Raw genomic sequence first — 20,000 nt, 5'->3', positions numbered from 1 at the left:
TAACTTTCTGAGTAATCTCATCACTTTGGGGGCGAGGAATCAAATCGACTCAAATCAACAGCCTTCCCAGAGCGATATTAAAGGCAATTTCTCAGGAGTTCACAGATCAAGCAGAATTCAATAGCAGAGAGAGGTTGTTAATCTGAGCTTGTTTAAAACCTGTCTTAGTCGATTCCATTATGAGGAGCTACAATCTCCTAAAGAGAATTTTGTTGTTGTTCAAACCTGCAATAGAAAAGCTGTGTCGTACCTTTTTGGCCGGGTCTCCTGAAGTGCTGGTTGCCGTGGAGGTTGCCGTGGAGGTTGCCGTGGAGGTAGCGTGGGTGGAGGAGCTGTTGCATTTGTTGTTCAAGTTGTTGATGATCTCTCGGTTTTTGGCTTTCTCTGCAACAACAACACAACCGATCAGTGAGTCCATGTGACTGGGACCATGAAAACAACAGCATCTGTGCCAGAACATTATTGTTTTTTAAACCTTTATTTAACTAGGCAAGTCAGTTAAAGAACAAATTCTTATTTTCAATGACGGCCTAGGAACAGTGGGTTAACTGCCTGTTCAGGGGCAGAACGACAGATTTGTACCTTGTCAGCTCGGGGATTTGAACTTGCAACCTTCAGGTTACTAGTCCAACGCTCTAACCACTAGGCTACCCTGCCACCTCTACACTATAACCACTAGGCTACCCTGCCACCTCTACATTCTAACCACTAGGCTACCCTGCCACCTCTACACTCTAACCACTAGGCTACCCTGCCACCTCTACACTCTAACCACTAGGCTACCCTGCCACCTCTACACTCTAACCACTAGGGTACCCTGCCACCTCTACACTCTAACCACTAGGCTACCCTGCCACCTCTACACTCTAACCACTAGGCTACCCTGCCACCTCTACACTCTAACCACTAGGCTACCCTGCCACCTCTACACTCTAACCACTAGGCTACCCTGCCACCTCTACACTCTAACCACTAGGCTACCCTGCCACCTCTACACTCTAACCACTAGACTACCTGCCACCTCTACACTCTAACCACTAGGCTACCCTGCCACCTCTACACTCTAACCACTAGGCTACCCTGCCACCTCTACACTCTAACCACTAGGCTACCCTGCCACCTCTACACTCTAACCACTAGGCTACCCTGCCACCTCTACACTCTAACCACTAGGCTACCCTGCCACCCTGCCACCTCTACACTCTAACCACTAGGCTACCCTGCCACCTCTACACTCTAACCACTAGACTACCTGCCACCCTGCCACCTCTACACTCTAACCACTAGGCTACCCTGCCACCTCTACACTCTAACCACTAGGCTACCCTGCCACCTCTACACTCTAACCACTAGGCTAACCCTGCCACCTCTACACTCTAACCACTAGGCTACCCTGCCACCTCTACACTCTAACCACTAGGCTACCCTGCCACCTCTACACTCTAACCACTAGGCTACCCTGCCACCTCTACACTCTAACCACTAGGCTACCCTGCCACCTCTACACTCTAACCACTAGGCTACCCTGCCACCTCTACACTCTAACCACTAGGCTACCCTGCCACCTCTACACTCTAACCACTAGGCTACCCTGCCACCTCTACACTCTAACCACTAGACTACCTGCCACCTCTACACTCTAACCACTAGGCTACCCTGCCACCTCTACACTCTAACCACTAGGCTACCCTGCCACCTCTACACTCTAACCACTAGGCTACCCTGCCACCTCTACACTCTAACCACTAGGCTACCCTGCCACCTCTACACTCTAACCACTAGGCTACCTGCCGCCTCTACACTCTAACCACTAGGCTACCCTGCCACCTCTACACTCTAACCACTAGGCTACCTGCCACCTCTACACTCTAACCACTAGGCTACTAACCCTGCCACCCTCTACACTCTAACCACTAGGGCTACCCTGCCGCCTCTACACTCTAACCACTAGGCTACCCTGCCACCTCTACACTCTAACCACTAGACTACCCTGCCACCTCTACACTCTAACCACTAGGCTACCCTGCCACCTCTACACTCTAACCACTAGGCTACCCTGCCACCTCTACACTCTAACCACTAGGCTACCCTGCCACCTCTACACTCTAACCACTAGGCTACCTGCCACCTCTACACTCTAACCACTAGGCTACCCTGCCACCTCTACACTCTAACCACTAGACTACCCTGCCGCCTCTACACTGTAACCACTATGCTACCCTGCAACCTCTACACTCTAACCACTAGGCTACCTGCCACCTCTACACTCTAACCACTAGGCTACCCTGCCACCTCTACACTCTAACCACTAGGCTACCCTGCCACCTCTACACTCTAACCACTAGACTACCCTGCCACCTCTACACTCTAACCACTAGACTACCCTGCCGCCCCGAAGTATTGGTGTATGGAACCAATACCATTAAAGAATAACTGCCTTTTCTTCGAATGGTTGGAGATAATAAGCGAGAATTGGAATTTCAGTTTACTTCCTGAATCGAGCCCCCGAAAAAAAGTGTGTATTATAAATCTTCAGAGTGTCCCTCAGGGCCCTGGTCAAAAGTAGTGCACTATATAGGGAATAGGGGGCCACTTGGGAAGTAAACTCAGTCTCTTACCTGATTCAGCATCACTCTCAGATTCGTCATCCTCCTCTTCTGAACTGGAGCTGCTGGAGGCCTTGCCCTGTCCCTGTGTCCCCTGCGTCCCAGGCTGGCCCGGTTCCTGAGTCCCAGGCTGGCCCTGTCCCTGCGTCCCAGGCTGGCCTTGTCCTCCCTCCTCCTCTTCTTCTTCGGCTGGGCTGCTGGTCAGGGCAGGGGGAGGGTGCTTCTCTCTCTCGTGGAGGCAGATCTTCTCCCTGCTGCTCATACGAGAGATTGAGGTCCTGCAGGGGAGGGGCAGGGGGGCGGGGATAGGATGACAGGTAGGCATGCAGGAGGCAATCAGTGAGGGCGATCACTCAGGGTGCAGCAAACCAGAGTGTGTGTGGGCAAAAACAAAGCAGGATGTCGACTGTGTCGGAATCTGGGCTGGAAACTGGACCAACATTTAACAGATGTGTAACAACAACAATCCAGAAAATATCTCTTTGATGTAGGTTTCCAAACATACATCGCCATAGCAACAAACATCTGGAAAACCAACCCAGTGTGAGGAGGGAGTGACTAGAGGAGGGTTTGACTAGAGGAGTGCGTTAATAGAGGAGGGTGTGACTAGGGGAGGGTTTGACTAGAGGAGGGTGTGACTAGGGGAGGGCGTGACTAGAGGACTAGGGGAGGGTGTGACTAGAGGAGGGTGTGACTAGAGGACTAGAGGGGGGCGTGACTAGAGGAGGGCGTGACTAGAGGAGGGTGTGACTAGAGGACTAGAGGGGGGCGTGACTAGAGGAGGGCGTGACTAGAGGACTAGAGGGGGGCGTGACTAGAGGACTAGAGGAGGGGGTGACTAGGGGAGGGCGTGACTAGAGGAGGGCGTGACTAGGTTGGTTCTCCTCCTCCATCCATATCACTCCTGTGGCAGTGTGAGGAGGGAGTGACTAGGGAAGGGTTTGACTAGAGGAGGGCGTGACTAGAGGAGGGCGTGACTAGGTTGGTTCTCCTCCTCCATCCATATCACTCCTGTGGCAGTGTGAGGATGGAGTGACTAGCTCGCAAGGCAGCTGACACTGGTGAAATACAAACAGTAAAACACATTCAGGCCAGTAAAACACAAAGGGCTTATTCAGTGATTCAGGCCAGTAAAACACAAAGGGCTGATTCAGTGATTCAGGCCAGTAAAACACAAAGGGCTGATTCAGTGATTCAGGCCAGTAAAACACAAAGGGCTGATTCAGTGATTCAGGCCAGTAAAACACAAAGGGCTGATTCAGTGATTCAGGCCAGTAAAACACAAAGGGCTGATTCAGTGATTCAGATCAGTAAAACACAAAGGGCTGATTCAGTGATTTGTGCCATTAGGATGGTAATGTTGTACATTATGTCTGGTTCAGGTTACATCATGCTGTTGGTAGAAAGGTGTACTACCTAATGCTGTGTGGTTCAGTATCAGTGATTCCTGGGTCAGTAACAGAGACGGGTCAGTAAGAGAGACGGGTCAGTCAGTAAGAGAGACGGGTCAGTCAGTAACAGAGACGGGTCAGTAACAGAGACGGGTCAGTAACAGAGACGGGTCAGTAACAGAGACGGGTCATTAACAGAGACGGGTCATTAACAGAGACGGGTCAGTCAGTAACAGAGACGGGTCAGTCAGTAACAGAGACGGGTCAGTAACAGAAACGGGTCAGTCAGTAACAGAGACGGGTCAGTCAGTAACAGAGACGGGTCAGTCAGTAACAGAGACGGGAGTCACTAACAGAGACGGGTAAGTCAGTAACGGAGACGGGTCAGTAACAGAGACGGGTCAGTCAGTAACAGAGACGGGTCAGTCAGTAACAGAGACGGGTCAGTCAGTAACAGAGACGGGTCAGTAACAGAGACGGGTCAGTAACAGAGACGGGAGTCAGTAACAGAGACGGGTCAGTCAGTAACGGAGACGGGTCAGTAACAGAGACGGGTCAGTCAGTAACAGAGACGGGGTCAGTAACAGAGACGGGTCAGTCAGTAACAGAGACGGGTCAGTAACAGAGACGGGTCAGTCACAGAGACGGGTCAGTCACAGAGACGGGTCAGTCAGTAACAGAGACGGGTCAGTAACAGAGACGGGTCAGTAACAGAGACGGGTCAGTCACAGAGACGGGTCAGTCACAGAGACGGGTCAGTAACAGAGACGGGTCAGTAACAGAGACGGGTCAGTCAGTAACAGAGACGGGTCAGTAACAGAGACGGGTTATTAACAGAGACGGGTCAGTAACAGAGACGGGTCAGTAACAGAGACGGGTCAGTAACAGAGACGGGTCAGTAACAGAGACGGGTCAGTATGAGACATGCTGGGGCACTGACCTGCGTGGTCTAACTGGTGCCATATTGATAGAAGGACTGGTTTCAATGACCGGAGGCTGGGACAGCTTGGCTTTCTCTGTACGCAACTACAGAGAGAGACAGAGAGACAGAGTAAATACACAGGAAGAGCTATACAGAGATATATACATTGATAAACTATTTATATATATTTATATATACACATGTACAGTGGGGCAAAAAAGTATTTAGTCAGCCACCAATTGTGCAAGTTCTCCCACTTAAAAAGATGAGGCCTGTAATTTTCATCATAGGTACACTTCAACTATGACAGACAAAATGAGAAACAAAATCCTGAAAATCACATTGTGAAAAACGCACGTCAAAAATGTTATAAATTGATTTGAATTTTAATGAGGGAAATAGGTATTTGACCCCCTTTCAATCAGAAAGATTTCTGGCTCCCAGGTGTCTTTTACACAGGCAATGAGCTGAGATTAGGAGCACACTCTTAAAGGGAGTGCTCCTAATCTCAGTTTGTTACCTGTATAAAAGACACCTGTCCACAGAAGCAATCAATCAGATTCCAAACTCTCCATCATGACCAAGACCAAAGAGCTCTCCAAGGATGTCAGGGACAAGATTGTAGACCTACACAAGGCTGGAATGGGCTACAAGACCATCGCCAAGCAGCTTGGTGAGAAGGTGACAACAGTTGGTGAGATTATTCTCAAATGGAAGAAACACAAAAGAACTGTCAATCTCCCTCCGGCCTGGGGCTCCATGCAAGATCTCACCTCGTGGAGTTGCAATGATCATGAGAACGGTGAGGAATCAGCCCAGAACTACACGGAAGGATCTTGTCAATGACCTCAAGGCAGCTGGGACCATAGTCACCAAGAAAACAATTGGTAACACACTATGCCGTGAAGGACTGAAATCCTGCAGCGCCCGCAAGGTCCCCATGCTCAAGAAAGCACATATACATGCCCGTCTGCAGTTTGCCAATGAACATCTGAATGATTCAGAGGACAACTGGGTGAAAGTGTTGTGGTCAGATGAGACCAAAATGGAGCTCTTTGGTATCAACTCAACTTGCCGTGTTTGGAGGAGGAGGAATGCTGCCTATGACCCCAAGAACACCATCCCCACCGTCAAACATGGAGGTGGAAACATTATGCTTTGGGGGTGTTTTTCTGTTAAGGGGACAGGACAACTTCACTGTATCAAAGGGATGATGGACGAGGCCTTGTGCCGTCAAATCTTGGGTGAGAACCTCCTTCCCTCAGCCAGGGCATTGGAAATGGGTCGTGGATGGGTATTCCAGCATGACAATGACCCAAAACACACGGCCAAGGCAACAAAGGAGTGGCTCAAGAAGAAGCACATTAAGGTCCTGGAGTGGCCAGTCTCCAGACCTTAATCCCATAGAAAATCTGTGGAGGGAGCTGAAGGTTCAAGTTGCCAAACGTCAGCCTCGAAACCTTAATGACTTGGAGAAGATCTGCAAAGAGGAGTGGGACAAAATCCCTCCTGAGATGCGTGCGAACCTGGTGGCCAACTACAAGAAACGTCTGACCTCTGTGATTGCCAACAAGGGTTTTGCCACCAAGTACTAAGTCATGTTTTGTAGAGGGGTCAAATACTTATTTCCCTCATTAAAATGCAAATCAATTTATAACATTGTTGTTATTCTGTCTCTCCCTGTTCAAATAAACCTACCATTACAATTATAGACTGGTCATCATGAGGAGGGGGAAGAGAGGGGAAAGGAACCAAAAATCTCAAATTTGGATTCATCAGACCAAAGGACAGATTTCCACCGGTCTAATGTCCATTGCTCGTGTTTCTTATACCAAGCAAGTCAATTATTATTGGTGTCCTTTAGTAGTGGTTTCTTTGCAGCTATTCGACCATGAAGGCCTGATTCATACAGTCTCCTTTGAACAGTTGATGTTGAGATGTGTCTGTTACTTGGACTCTGAAGCATTGGGCTGCAATTTCTGAAGCAGGTAACTCTAATGAACTTATCCTCTGCAGCAGAGGTAACTCTGGGCCTTCCTTTCCTGTGGCGGTCCTCATGAGAGACAGTTTCATCATATGGTTTTTACACTTGAAGAAACTTTCAAAGTTCTTGAAATTTTCCATATTGACTGACCTTCATGTCTTAAAGTAATGGTGGACTGTCATTGCTCTTTGCTTATTTGAGCTGTTCTTGTCATTATATGGACTTGGTATTTTACCAAATAGAGCTATCTTCTGAATATCACCCCTACATTGTCACAACACAACTGATTGCCTCAAACGCATTAAGAAGGAAAGAAATTCCACAAATTAACATTTTAACAAGGCACACCTGTTAATTGAAGTGCATTCCAGGTGCCTTATGAAGCTGGTTGAGAGAATGCCAAGAGTGTGCAAAGCTGTCATCAAGGCAAAGGAAGGATACTTTGAAGAATCCCAAAAATGAAATATATTTTGATTTGTTTAACAGTTTTTTGGTTACTACATGATTCCATATGTGCTATGTCATAGTTTTGATGTCTTCACTATTATTCTACAATGTAGAAAATAGTAAAAATAAAGACAACCCTGAAATGAGTAGGTGTGTCCTATCTTTTGACTGGTATTGTGTATATATATATATGTGTGTATATATACAGTGAGGTAAAAAAAAAAGTATTTGATGCCCTGCTGATTTTGTACGTTTGCCCACTGACAAAGAAATGATTTTTGGTTCCAACCGCCATGTCTTTGTGAGAAGCAGAGTAGGCAAACGGACGATCTCCGCATGTGTGGTTCCCATCGTGAAGCATGGAGGAGGTGGTGTTATGGTCTGGGGGTGCTTTACTGGTGAAACTGTCTAAAGTGATTTATTTAAAATTCAATGCACACTTTACCAGCATGGCTATCACAGCATTCTGCAGCATTACGCCATCCCATCTTGTTTGCGCATAGTGGGACTATCATTTGTTTTCAACAGGACAATAACCCAACACAACTCCAGGCTGTGTAAGGGCTATTTGACCAAGAAGGAGAGTGATGGAGTGCTGCATCAAATGACCTGGCCTCCACAATCACCTGACCTAAACCCAATTGAGATGGTTTGGGATGAGTTGGACCGCAGAGTGAAGCAAAAGCAGCCAACAAGTGCTCAGCATATGTGGGAACTCCTTAAAGACTGTTGGAAAAGCATTCCAGGTGAAGCTGGTTGAGAGAATGCCAAGAGTGTGAAAAGCTGTCATCAAGGCAAAGGGTGGCTACTTTGAAGAACCTAAAATATATATATATATATATATATTTGCACGTTTTTGGTTACTACATGATTCCATATGTGTTGTTTCATAGTTTTGACTGGTACTGTAATATATTTCAATGAACCACAGAACACAACACACTTCAGTAGGACAGGACAATGAAGACACAGTAAAGGTCAAAAGTCAACACAATGTTTGGATAGAGACATAAATAGGGAAAGAATTCAACCAGTGGCATGCTGAGAGAGACAGAGAGAGAGAGAGACAGACAGACAGAGACAGACAGACAGACAAAGTGAGAGAGAGCAGAGACAGAGAGAAAGCGAGAGACAGAGAGAAAGCGAGAGACAGAGAGACAGACAGAGGGACAGACAGAGAGAGAAAGTGAGTGGGTGAGAGAGAGAGAGAGAGAGAGAGAGAGACAGAGAGAGATCATGTACTCTAGCTATATAAGGTCACTCAGAGATAGAGGTAGCGCCCCATATAGGGAATAGGGTGGCATTTGGGACATAAACAGAGACTCACAGCGTTCTGTTTCTTAGTCAGCTGCTCCAGAGTGTCCACTAGGGTGTCATCTGCTACCTCTAAAGGGGTTTGTCCCTGGAACAAGGACACACATGGTTTAATGTAGAGCACCAGAGTCCACTAGGGTGTCATCTGCTACCTCTATAGGGGTTTGTCCCTGGAACAAGGACACACATTCACTGTAATACATGTCATTTAACATAGTATGTCCCAAATGGCACCCTATTCCCTATATAGTACACTACTTTTTTGCACTATATAGGGAATAGGGTGCCATGTGAGATGTTGACATTATCAATGTCTGTTGAGTCAGAATGTAGTAGAGGTGTTACTCTGTCGGACTGAGCTTCTCTGTGTGTGTGTGTGTGTGTGTGTGTGTGTGTGTGTGTGTGTGTGTGAGAGAGTACATCAGTGTGTGTGTGTGTGTGTGTGTGTGTGTGTGTGTGTGTGTGTGTGTGTGTGTGTGTGAGAGAGTACATCAGTGTGTGTCTCATCTCCAACTCACCACGTTGTTGAGTGCAGCCATGTCACACAGGTTGTCAGCCAGCAGAGAACACACCTCCTGCTGTCCCCAGTGAGCAGCAGCGTGCAGGGCTGTCCAGCCATCCACATCACCACTGTCCAAATCCAGACCACACTGGAGCAGGACCCTGTGGGGGGGTTGAATAGATAGAGGTGATAGAGAGGAAACACGAGGATGGGAGGACAACAGGACGGGAGGACACAAGGATGGGAGGACATGAGGATGGGAGGACAAGAAGACACGAGGACGGGAGGACACGAGGATGGGAGGACAAGAACCACACGAGGATGGGAGGACACGAGGACGGGAGGACACGAGGATGGGAGGACAAGACATGAGGATGGGAGGACAAGAAGACACGAGGACGGGAGGACACGAGGATGGGAGGACAAGACATGAGGATGGGAGGACAAGAAGACACGAGGACGGGAGGACAAGAACCACACGAGGATGGGAGGACAAGAAGACACGAGGACGGGAGGACACGAGGATGGGAGGACAAGACATGAGGATGGGAGGACAAGAAGACACGAGGACGGGAGGACACGAGGATGGGAGGACAAGAACCACACGAGGATGGGAGGACAAGAAGACACGAGGACGGGAGGACACGAGGATGGGAGGACAAGAAGACACGAGGATGGGAGGACACGAGGACGGGAGGACAAGACATGAGGATGGGAGGACAAGAAGACACGAGGACGGGAGGACACGAGGACGGGAGGACAAGAACCACACGAGGATGGGAGGAAAATAACCACACGAGGATGGGAGGACACGAGGATGGGAGGACACGAGGATGGGAGGACAAGAAGACACGAGGATGGGAGGACACGAGGACGGGAGGACAAGACATGAGGATGGGAGGACAAGAAGACACGAGGACGGGAGGACACGAGGATGGGAGGACAAGAAGACACGAGGATGGGAGGACACGAGGACGGGAGGACAAGAAGACACGAGGATGGGAGGACACGAGGACGGGAGGACAAGACACGAGGATGGGAGGACACGAGGACGGGAGGACAAGACACGAGGACAAGAAGACACGAGGATGGGAGGACGGGAGGACAAGACATGAGGATGGGAGGACAAGAAGACACGAGGACGGGAGAACACGAGGATGGGAGGACAAGAACCACACGAGGATGGGAGGACAAGAAGACACGAGGACGGGAGGACACGAGGATGGGAGGACAAGAAGACATGAGGATGGGAGGACAAGAAGACACGAGGACGGGAGGACACGAGGATGGGAGGAAAAGAACCACACAAGGATGGGAGAACACGAGGATGGGAGGACACGAGGATGGGAAGACAAGAAGACACGAGGATGGGAGGACATGAGGATGGGAGGACAAGACATGATGGGAGGACAAGAAGACACGAGGATGGGAGGACAAGAACCACACGAGGATGGGAGGACAAGACATGAGGATGGGAGGACAAGACATGAGGATGGGAGGACAAGAAGACACGAGGATGGGAGGACAAGAAGACATGCGGATGGGAGGACAAGAAGACACGAGGATGGGAGGACAAGAACCACACGAGGATGGGAGGAAAATAACCACACGAGGATGGGAGGAAAAGAACCACACGAGGATGGGAGGAAAAGAACCACACGAGGATGGGAGGAAAAGAACCACACGAGGATGGGAGGACACGAGGATGGGAGGACACGAGGATGGGAGGACAAGAAGACACGAGGATGGGAGGACAAGACACGAGGATGGGAGGACAAGAAGACACGAGGATGGGAGGACAAGAAGACACGAGGATGGGAGGACAAGAGGACACGAGGATGGGAGGACAAGAAGACATGAGGACGGGAGGACAAGAAGACATGAGGATGGGAAAACACGAGGACGGGAGGACAAGAGAACACGAGGACAACAGAACAGGAGGACACGAGGACAACAGGATGGGAGGACACGAGGATGGGAGGACAAAGGACAAGAAGACACGAGGATGGGAGGACAAGAACCACACGAGGACGGGAGTACAAGAGAGCACGAGGATGGGAGGACAAGAGGACAAGAAGACATGAGGATGGGAGGACAAGAGGACACGGGATGGGAGGACACGAGGACAACAGGACATGCGGACAACAGGACGGGAGGACACAAGGATGGGAGGACAAGAGGACACGAGGATGGGAGGACAAGAACCACACGAGGACGGGTGGACAAGAGGACATAGGACAAGACAAGAGGACAACAGGATGGGAGGACAACAGGACAAGAGGACATGAGGACAACAGGACAGGAGGACAACAGGATGGGAGGACAACAGGACAGGAGGACAACAGGACAGGAGGAAGGGAGGACACGAGGACAGGAGGATGACTAACAGCAGCTGTTTGCTGGTCTACTGTGGTACAAAACTAGATACATCAAAGACACAGTGGCAGCAGTTCAGCAGGTCAGGTTATTATCTCTGGCCGTGTCCCAGATCAGAACGGTTTTGCACTTTAGGAGCAATGGTATCTAAAATGAGCACTCTCTAAAACAAATGAGCACTCTACAACAAATGAGCACTCTCTAAAACAAATGAGCACTCTCTACAACAAATGAGCACTCTCTAAAACAAATGAGCACTCTCTAAAACAAATGAGCACTCTCTACAACAAATGAGCAATCTTTAAAACAAATGAGCACTCTCTACAACAAATGAGCACTCTCTAAAACAAATGAGCACTCTCTAAAACAAATGAGCACTCTCTAAAACAAATGAGCACTCTCTAAAACAAATGAGCACTCTCTAAAACAAATGAGCACTCTCTAAAACAAATGAGCACTCTCTAAAACAAATGAGCACTCTCTACAACAAATGAGCACTCTCTACAACAAATGAGCACTCTCTACAACAAATGAGCACTCTACAGCAAATGAGCACTCTCTACAACAAATGAGCACTCTCTAAAACAAATGAGCACTCTCTACAACAAATGAGCACTCTCTACAGCAAATGAGCACTCTCTACAACAAATGAGCACTCTCTACAACAAATGAGCACTCTCTAAAACACTCTCTGAGCACTTCTCTACAACAAATGAGCACTCTCTACAACAAATGAGCACTCTCTAAAACAAATGAGCACTCTCTAAAACAAAAGAGCACTCTCTAAAACAAATGAGCACTCTCTAAAACAAATGAGCACTCTCTAAAACAAATGAGCACTCTCTACAACAAATGAGCACTCTCTAAAACAAATGAGCACTCTCTAAAACAAATGAGCACTCTCTAAAACAAATGAGCACTCTCTACAACAAATGAGCACTCTCTAAAACAAATCGCAGTCTAGCACCTGACTCGCCGACTAGCACCTGACTAGCACCTGACTCGCCGACTAGCACCTGACTAGCACCTGACTAAAACAAATGCCATCTAGCACAAATGAGCACCTCTAAAACTCACCGACTAGCACCTGAGCTCTCCGTCTAGCATCCGACTAGCACCTGACTCGCCTAAAACAAATGAGCACCTGACAAATGAGCCGAATGAGCACCAAATGAGCACTCGTCTACAACTAGCACCCGCACTTCTAAAACTGAGCACCCGACTGAGCACTCTCCGACAAATGAGCACCCGATTCTACAACAAATGAGACTAGCACCCGATTAAAACAAATGAGTCTAGCACCCGACTACAACGCCGACTCTACAACAAAGCACCCGACTAGCTCCCGTCTAGCACCCGACTCGCCGACTAGCACCTGATTCACCGACTAGCACCTGACTAGCACCTGACTTGCCGTCTAGCACCTGACTTGCCGTCTAGCACCTGACTAGCACCCGACTCGCCGACTAGCACCCGACTCGCCGACTAGCACCCGACTAACACCTGACTCGCCGACTAGCACCTGACTCGCCGACTAGCACCTGACTCGCCGACTAGCACCTGACTCGCCGACTAGCACCTGACTCGCACCCGACTCGCCGACTAGCACCCGACTCGCCGACTAGCACCTGACTCGCCGACTAGCACCTGACTCGCCGTCTAGCACCTGACTCGCACCCGACTCGCCGTCTAGCACCCGACTCGCCGCACCCGACTAGCACCCGACTAGCACCGCACCCGACTAGCACCCGACTCGCCGACTAGCACCCGACTCGCCGACTAGCACCCGACTCGCCGTCTAGCACCCGACTCGCCGTCTAGCACCCGACTCGCCGACTAGCACCCGACTCGCCGACTAGCACCCGACTCGCCGACTAGCACCGACTCGCCGACTAGCACCCGACTCGCCGACTAGCACCTGACTCGCCGTCTAGCACCTGACTCGCACCCGACTCGCCGTCTAGCACCCGACTCGCCGACTAGCACCCGACTCGCCGACTAGCACCCGACTCGCCGACTAGCACCCGACTCACCGACTAGCACCCGACTCGCAGTCTAGCACCCGACTCGCCGACTAGCACCCGACTCGCCGACTAGCACCCGACTCGCCGTCTAGCACCCGACTCGCCGTCTAGCACCCGACTCGCCGTCTAGCACCCGACTCGCCGACTAGCACCCGACTCGCCGTCTAGCACCCGACTCGCCGTCTAGCACCCGACTCGCCGTCTAGCACCTGACTCGCCGACTTGCACCTGACTCGCCATCTAGCACCTGACTCGCCGTCTAGCACCTGACTCGCCGTCTAGCACCTGACTCGCACCTTAATCGCCGACTAGCACCTGACTCGCCGTCTAGCACCTGACTCGCTGTCTAGCACCCGACTAGCACCTGACTAGCCGACTAGCACCTGACTCGCCGCCTAGCACCTGAGTCAGCACTAAGTCTGAGTCTAGCACTAATCGCCGTCTAGCACCTGACTCGCCGTCTAGCACCTGACTCGCTGTCTAGCACCCGACTAGCACCTGACTAGCCGACTAGCACCTGACTCGCCGCCTAGCACCTGAGTCAGCACTAAGTCTGAGTCTAGCACTAATCGCCGACTAGCACCTGACTCGCCGACTAGCACCTGACTTGCCGCCTAGCACCTGAGTCAGCACTAAGTCTGAGTCTAGCACTAATCGCCGACTAGCACCTGACTCGCCGACTAGCACCTGACTTGCCGTCTAGCACCTGACTAGCACCTGACTAGCACCTGACTCGCCGGCTAGCACCTGACTCGCCGGCTAGCACCCGTCCTAGCACCTGACTAGCACCTGACTCGCCGACTAGCACCCGACTCACTTCATGACCTCTATGTAGCCCTTGGCCGCGGCCACGTGCAGCGCTGTGGCATTGGTGTTGGGGTGAGGTGTCAGCACGCCACTTCCTGCCAGCACCGCGTTGGCATCCGCCAGCATCACCCGCTCCTCTTCCCTCCTCGCCAGATCTACATCCACCCCTGGGGACAGAGAGAGACGGGCATAGTGAGGGGAGATTAAACAAGGCTACATTGAGATAGTTAGGGACACACACAGAGGGGAGATTAAATCAAGGCTACATTGAGATAGTTAGGGACACACACAGAGGGGAGATTAAACTACATTGAGATAGTTAGGGACACACACAGAGGGGAGATTAAACAAGGCTACATTGAGATAGTTAGGGACACACACAGAGGGGAGATTAAATAATTTACCACACGTTTTACTCAGTCCAGCAGCCACGTTATGTAACACGCAGACTACATAACAATTCATAGTTACCCTGCTTCTAGATGTAGCCTACATAGACACTACATAACAATTCATAGTTACCCTGCATCTAGATGTAGCCTACATAGACACTACATAACAATTCATAGTTACCATAGTTACCCTGCTTCTAGATGTAGCCTACATAGACACTACATAACAATTCATAGTTACCCTGCTTCTAGATGTAGCCTACATAGACACTACATAACAATTCATAGTTACCCTGCTTCTAGATGTAGCCTACAGAGACACTACATAACAATTCATAGTTACCCTGCTTCTAGATGTAGCCTACATGGACACTACATAACAATTCATAGTTACCCTGCTTCTAGATGTAGCCTACATAGACACTACACAACAATTCATAGTTACCCTGCTTCTAGATGTAGCCTACATAGACACTACATAACAATTCATAGTTACCCTGCTTCTAGATGTAGCCTACATAGACACTACATAACAGTTCATATCATGTTTCTAGATCTCTCTTCAAATGTAGCCTACAGAGACACTACATAACAGTTCATATGTTTCTAGATCTCTCTTCAAATGTAGCCTACATAGACACTACATAACAGTTCATATGTTTCTAGATCTCTTCAAATGTAGCCTACATAGACACTACATAACAGTTCATATCATGTTTCTTGATCTCTCTCTTCAAATGTAGCCTACATAGACACTACATAACAGTTCATATCATGTTTATTGATCTCTCTCTTCAAATGTAGCCTATATAGACACCACCTAACAGGTGGCGCTCCAGCAGGTGTATCTCACTGATCATCCCTAAAGCCAACACCTCATTTGGCCGCCTTTCGTTCCAGTTATTTGCTGCCTGTGACTGGAACGAATTGTAAAAATCGCTGAAGTTGGAGACTTTTATCTCCCTCACCAACTTCAAACATCTGCTATCTGAGCAGCTAACCGATCGCTGCAGCTGTACATAGTCTATCAGTAAATAGCCCACCCAATTTTACCTACCTCATCCCCATACTGTTTATTTATGTACTTTTCTGCTCTTTTGCACACCAATATCTCTACCTGTACATGACCATCTGATCATTTATCACTCCAGTGTTAATCTGCTAAATTGTAATTATTCGCCAACCTCCTCACGCCTTTTGCACACAATGTATATAGACTCCCCTTTTTTTGTCTACTGTGTTATTGACTTGTTAATTGTTTACTCCATGTGTAACTCTGTGTTGTCTGTTCACACTGCTATGCTTTATCTTGGCCAGGTCGCAGTTGCAAATGAGAACTTGTTCTCAACTAGCCTACCTGGTTAAATAAAGGTGTTCTCAACTAGCCTACCTGGTTAAATAAAGGTGTTCTCAACTAGCCTACCTGGTTAAATAAAGGTGTTCTCAACTAGCCTACCTGGTTAAATAAAGGTGTTCTCAACTAGCCTACCTGGTTAAATAAAGGTGTTCTCAACTAGCCTACCTGGTTAAATAAAGGTGTTCTCAACTAGCCTACCTGGTTAAATAAAGGTGTTCTCAACTAGCCTACCTGGTTAAATAAAGGTGTTCTCAACTAGCCTACCTGGTTAAATAAAGGTGTTCTCAACTAGCCTACCTGGTTAAATAAAGGTGTTCTCAACTAACCTACCTGGTTAAATAAAGGTGTTCTCAACTGGCCTACCTGGTTAAATAAAGGTGTTCTCAACTAGCCTACCTGGTTAAATAAAGGTGTTCTCAACTAACCTACCTGGTTAAATAAAGGTGTTCTCAACTAGCCTACCTGGTTAAATAAAGGTGAAATAAATAAAAAATAGAAAAAAATGTAGCCTACATAGACACTACATAACAGTTCATATCATGTTTCTAGATCTCTCTTCAAATTTAGCCTACATAGACACTACATAACAGTTCATATCATGTTTCTAGATCTCTCTTCAAATGTAGCCTACATAGACACTACATAACAGTTCATATCATGTTTCTAGATCTCTCTTCAAATGTAGCCTATATACACACTACATAACAGTTCATATCATGTTTCTAGATCTCTTCAAATGTAGCCTATATACACACTACATAACAGTTCATATCATGCTTCTTGATCTCTCTTCAAATGTAGCCTATATAGACACTACATAAGTGCATATGTTTCTAGATCTCTCTCTTCAAATGTAGCCTATATAGACACTACATAACAGTTCATATCATGTTTCTAGATCTCTTCAAATGTAGCCTATATAGACACTACATAAGTGCATATGTTTCTAGATCTCTCTCTTCAAATGTAGCCTACAGAGACACTACATAACAGTTCATATCATGTTTCTTGATCTCTCTTCAAATGTAGCCTACATAGACCCTACATAACAGTTCTTATGTTTCTAGATCTCTCTTCAAATGTAGCCTATATAGACACTACATAACAGTTCTTATGTTTCTAGATCTCTCTCTTCAAATGTAGCCTACATAGACCCTACATAACAGTTCATACCTTGTTTCTTGATCTCTCCCTTCAGCAGTCTCTCCATAGCATCCTCAGTGGCAACATCCAGAGGAAGCTCTCCTTCACTGTTCACCGCCCCCACACGTGCACCGTGCTCTATCAGGTACCTGCAACATACACACATATTATAAAGGTTCCTACACACAGAACGGTTCCCACACCCAGAACGGTTCCCACACCCAGAACGGTTCCCACGGTTCCCACACCCAGAACGGTTCCCACACACAGAACGGTTCCTACACCAAGCACAGAAAGGTTCCTAGTCTACACAGAATGGTTCCTAGTCCACGCAGAAAGGTTCCTAGTCCACGCAGAAAGGTTCCTAGTCCACGCAGAAAGGTTCCTAGTCCACGCAGAAAGGTTCCTAGTCCACGCAGAAAGGTTCCTAGTCCACGCAGAAAGGTTCCTAGTCCACACAGAAAGGTTCCTAGTCCACACAGCTATACTTGTACACGGAGAGAACGAGCTCGGGAATTGAAGTTCATCAGATGTGATCATCAGCTGTGTAGATGTGTTAGTGCTGACGTTACCTCTCATGGTCATGCTATTTACTGCCAGACGGTGTGAGACCATGACCATAGGAGTTGGCTATTCAGAACAAACAGACACCCATCAGCTATCAGGCTGCAGTACACACTCAAAGTGACACTTTTTGGTGTACTATTGTATAGTAACATTACACAGCATCACATCTATGTCAATGTATTGTACAGTTCAGTAGGGTTTCTTATCCTGTTGCTGAGGACACAAATGGGTGTACATTGTTTAGTTTTTATGCCCTAATACGAACACATCTGATTTCACTAATCAAAGACATTGATGATGAGTTGATTAGTGGAATCGTCTGTGTAGTGCTAAGGGGGGGGGGGTCTACAATGTGCATCCATTTGGGACGAAGAAACACAGGTATGATGTTCGTCTGTGTAGCGTCCCCAGGACGAAGCAGGTATGACGTAACATTAGAGAAGAGAGAGGACCCACTTGGTGATTTGTATGAACCCACAGGAGGCAGAAGCGTGGAGGGGAGTCCATCCCTCGTTGTCCCCCCGGTTCACATCACTCCCACTCTCCACCAGGAACTGGACCATCTCTGCATTCTCATCTATACACGCCTGGAGAAGACAGGAGACATGATCAAACTCTGAATCAGACTGGACAGGAGACATGATCAAACTCTGAATCAGACTGGACATGTCTCCTACATGATCAAACACTGAATCAGACTGGACATGTCTCCTACATGATCAAACTCTGAATCAGACTGGACAGGACACATGATCAAACTCTGAATCAGACTGGACAGGACACATGATCAAAAGCTGAATCAGACTGGACAGGAGACACATGATCAAACTCTGAATCAGACTGGACAGGAGACACATGATCAAACTCTGAATCAGACAGGACAGGAGACATGATAAAACTCTGAATCAGACTGGACAGGAGACACATGATCAAACTCTGAATCAGACTGGACAGGAGACACATGATCAAATGCTGAATCAGACTGGACAGGAGACATGATCAAACTCTGAATTAGACAGGACATGTCTCCTACATGATCAAACTCTGAATCAGACTGGACAGGACACATGATCAAACTCTGAATCAGACTGGACAGGACACATGATCAAACTCTGAATCAGACTGGACAGGACACATGATCAAAAGCTGAATCAGACTGGACAGGACACATGATCAAAAGCTGAATCTTGACACATTGATTAAAACACTTTTTCTCATCCTAGAAATTGGCCATAGATATGAGATTCCAATGTCTAAGTGGGTTAGTGGGTTGAAGCAGGGTGTTAGAAACACCAGGGATGTTGGTTCAACTCCAAGATCAATAAATACAGTCACTATCAATGTTTTCATTTGTGTCTCTTTGGATTAAAATAAGCAGCTAAATTAGCATATTTCTTCTTCTGGATTAATATGGACTATATGGGGCAGTAGCCTGACTGTGTAGGGCAGTGGTCTGACTACTGTGGACTATGTAGGGCAGTGGTCTGACTACTCTGGACTATGTAGGGCAGTGGTCTGACTATGTAGGGCAGTGGTCTGACAATGTAGGGCAGTGGTCTGACAATGTAGGGCAGTGGTCTGACAATGTAGGGCAGTGGTCTGACTACTGTGGACTATGTAGGGCAGTAGTCTGACTACTGTGGACTATGTAGGGCAGTGGTCTGACTACTGTGGACTATGTAGGGCAGTAGTCTGACTACTGTGGACTATGTAGGGCAGTGGTCTGACTACTGTGGACTATGTAGGGCAGTGGTCTGACTATATAGGGCAGTAATCTGACTATATAGGGCAGTAGTCTGACTATATAGGGCAGTAGTCTGACTATATAGGGCAGTAGTCTGACTATATAGGGCAGTAGCCTGACTATATAGGGCAGTAGCCTGACTATATAGGGCAGTAGTCTGACTATGTAGGGCAGTAGTCTGACTATGTAGGGCAGTAGTCTGACTATGTAGGGCAGTAGTCTGACTATGTAGGGCAGTAGTCTGACTATGTAGGGCAGTGGTCTGCCTACCGGGGACTACATAGGGCAGTGGTCTGACTATGTAGGGCAGTAGTCTGACTATATAGGACAGTAGTCTGACTACTGTGGACTATGTAGGGGAGTAGTCTGACAATGTAGGGCAGTGGTCTGACAATGTAGGGCAGTAGTCTGACTATATAGGACA

At 48.1% G+C, this 20,000-nt stretch overlaps 1 protein-coding gene across 9 annotated transcripts in view; it reads right to left on the bottom strand.

Moving 5' to 3' along the window:
• The window catches only part of LOC115125795 (protein phosphatase 1 regulatory subunit 12A-like), a 78,117-nt gene that overhangs the window by 46,929 nt on the left and 11,188 nt on the right, over window positions 1–20,000 (bottom strand). For 3 of the 9 annotated variants that reach the window (XM_065002913.1, XM_065002916.1, XM_065002919.1), the window contains exons 1-5: window positions 9,183–11,821; window positions 8,678–8,752; window positions 4,938–5,023; window positions 2,619–2,884; window positions 251–384 (exon numbers count right to left, since the gene is read on the bottom strand). In XM_065002913.1, the coding sequence (XP_064858985.1) occupies window positions 251–384; window positions 2,619–2,884; window positions 4,938–5,023; window positions 8,678–8,752; window positions 9,183–11,303 (2,682 nt within the window). In that variant the 5' untranslated portion in view covers window positions 11,304–11,821. Of the gene's footprint in view, window positions 1–250; window positions 385–2,618; window positions 2,885–4,937; window positions 5,024–8,677; window positions 8,753–9,182; window positions 11,823–14,383; window positions 14,541–17,295; window positions 17,415–18,288; window positions 18,420–20,000 lie in introns of those variants that run through there. The other 6 variants (XM_065002914.1, XM_065002917.1, XM_065002918.1 and 3 more) reach the window with 4 other exon arrangements.

This window comes from Oncorhynchus nerka, linkage group LG17, assembly GCF_034236695.1.
Source record: "Oncorhynchus nerka isolate Pitt River linkage group LG17, Oner_Uvic_2.0, whole genome shotgun sequence".
Classification (NCBI taxonomy): domain Eukaryota; kingdom Metazoa; phylum Chordata; class Actinopteri; order Salmoniformes; family Salmonidae; genus Oncorhynchus; species Oncorhynchus nerka.
Note: the sequence above shows the minus strand (reverse complement) of the source record. Positions and strands in the feature narration are given on the sequence as shown.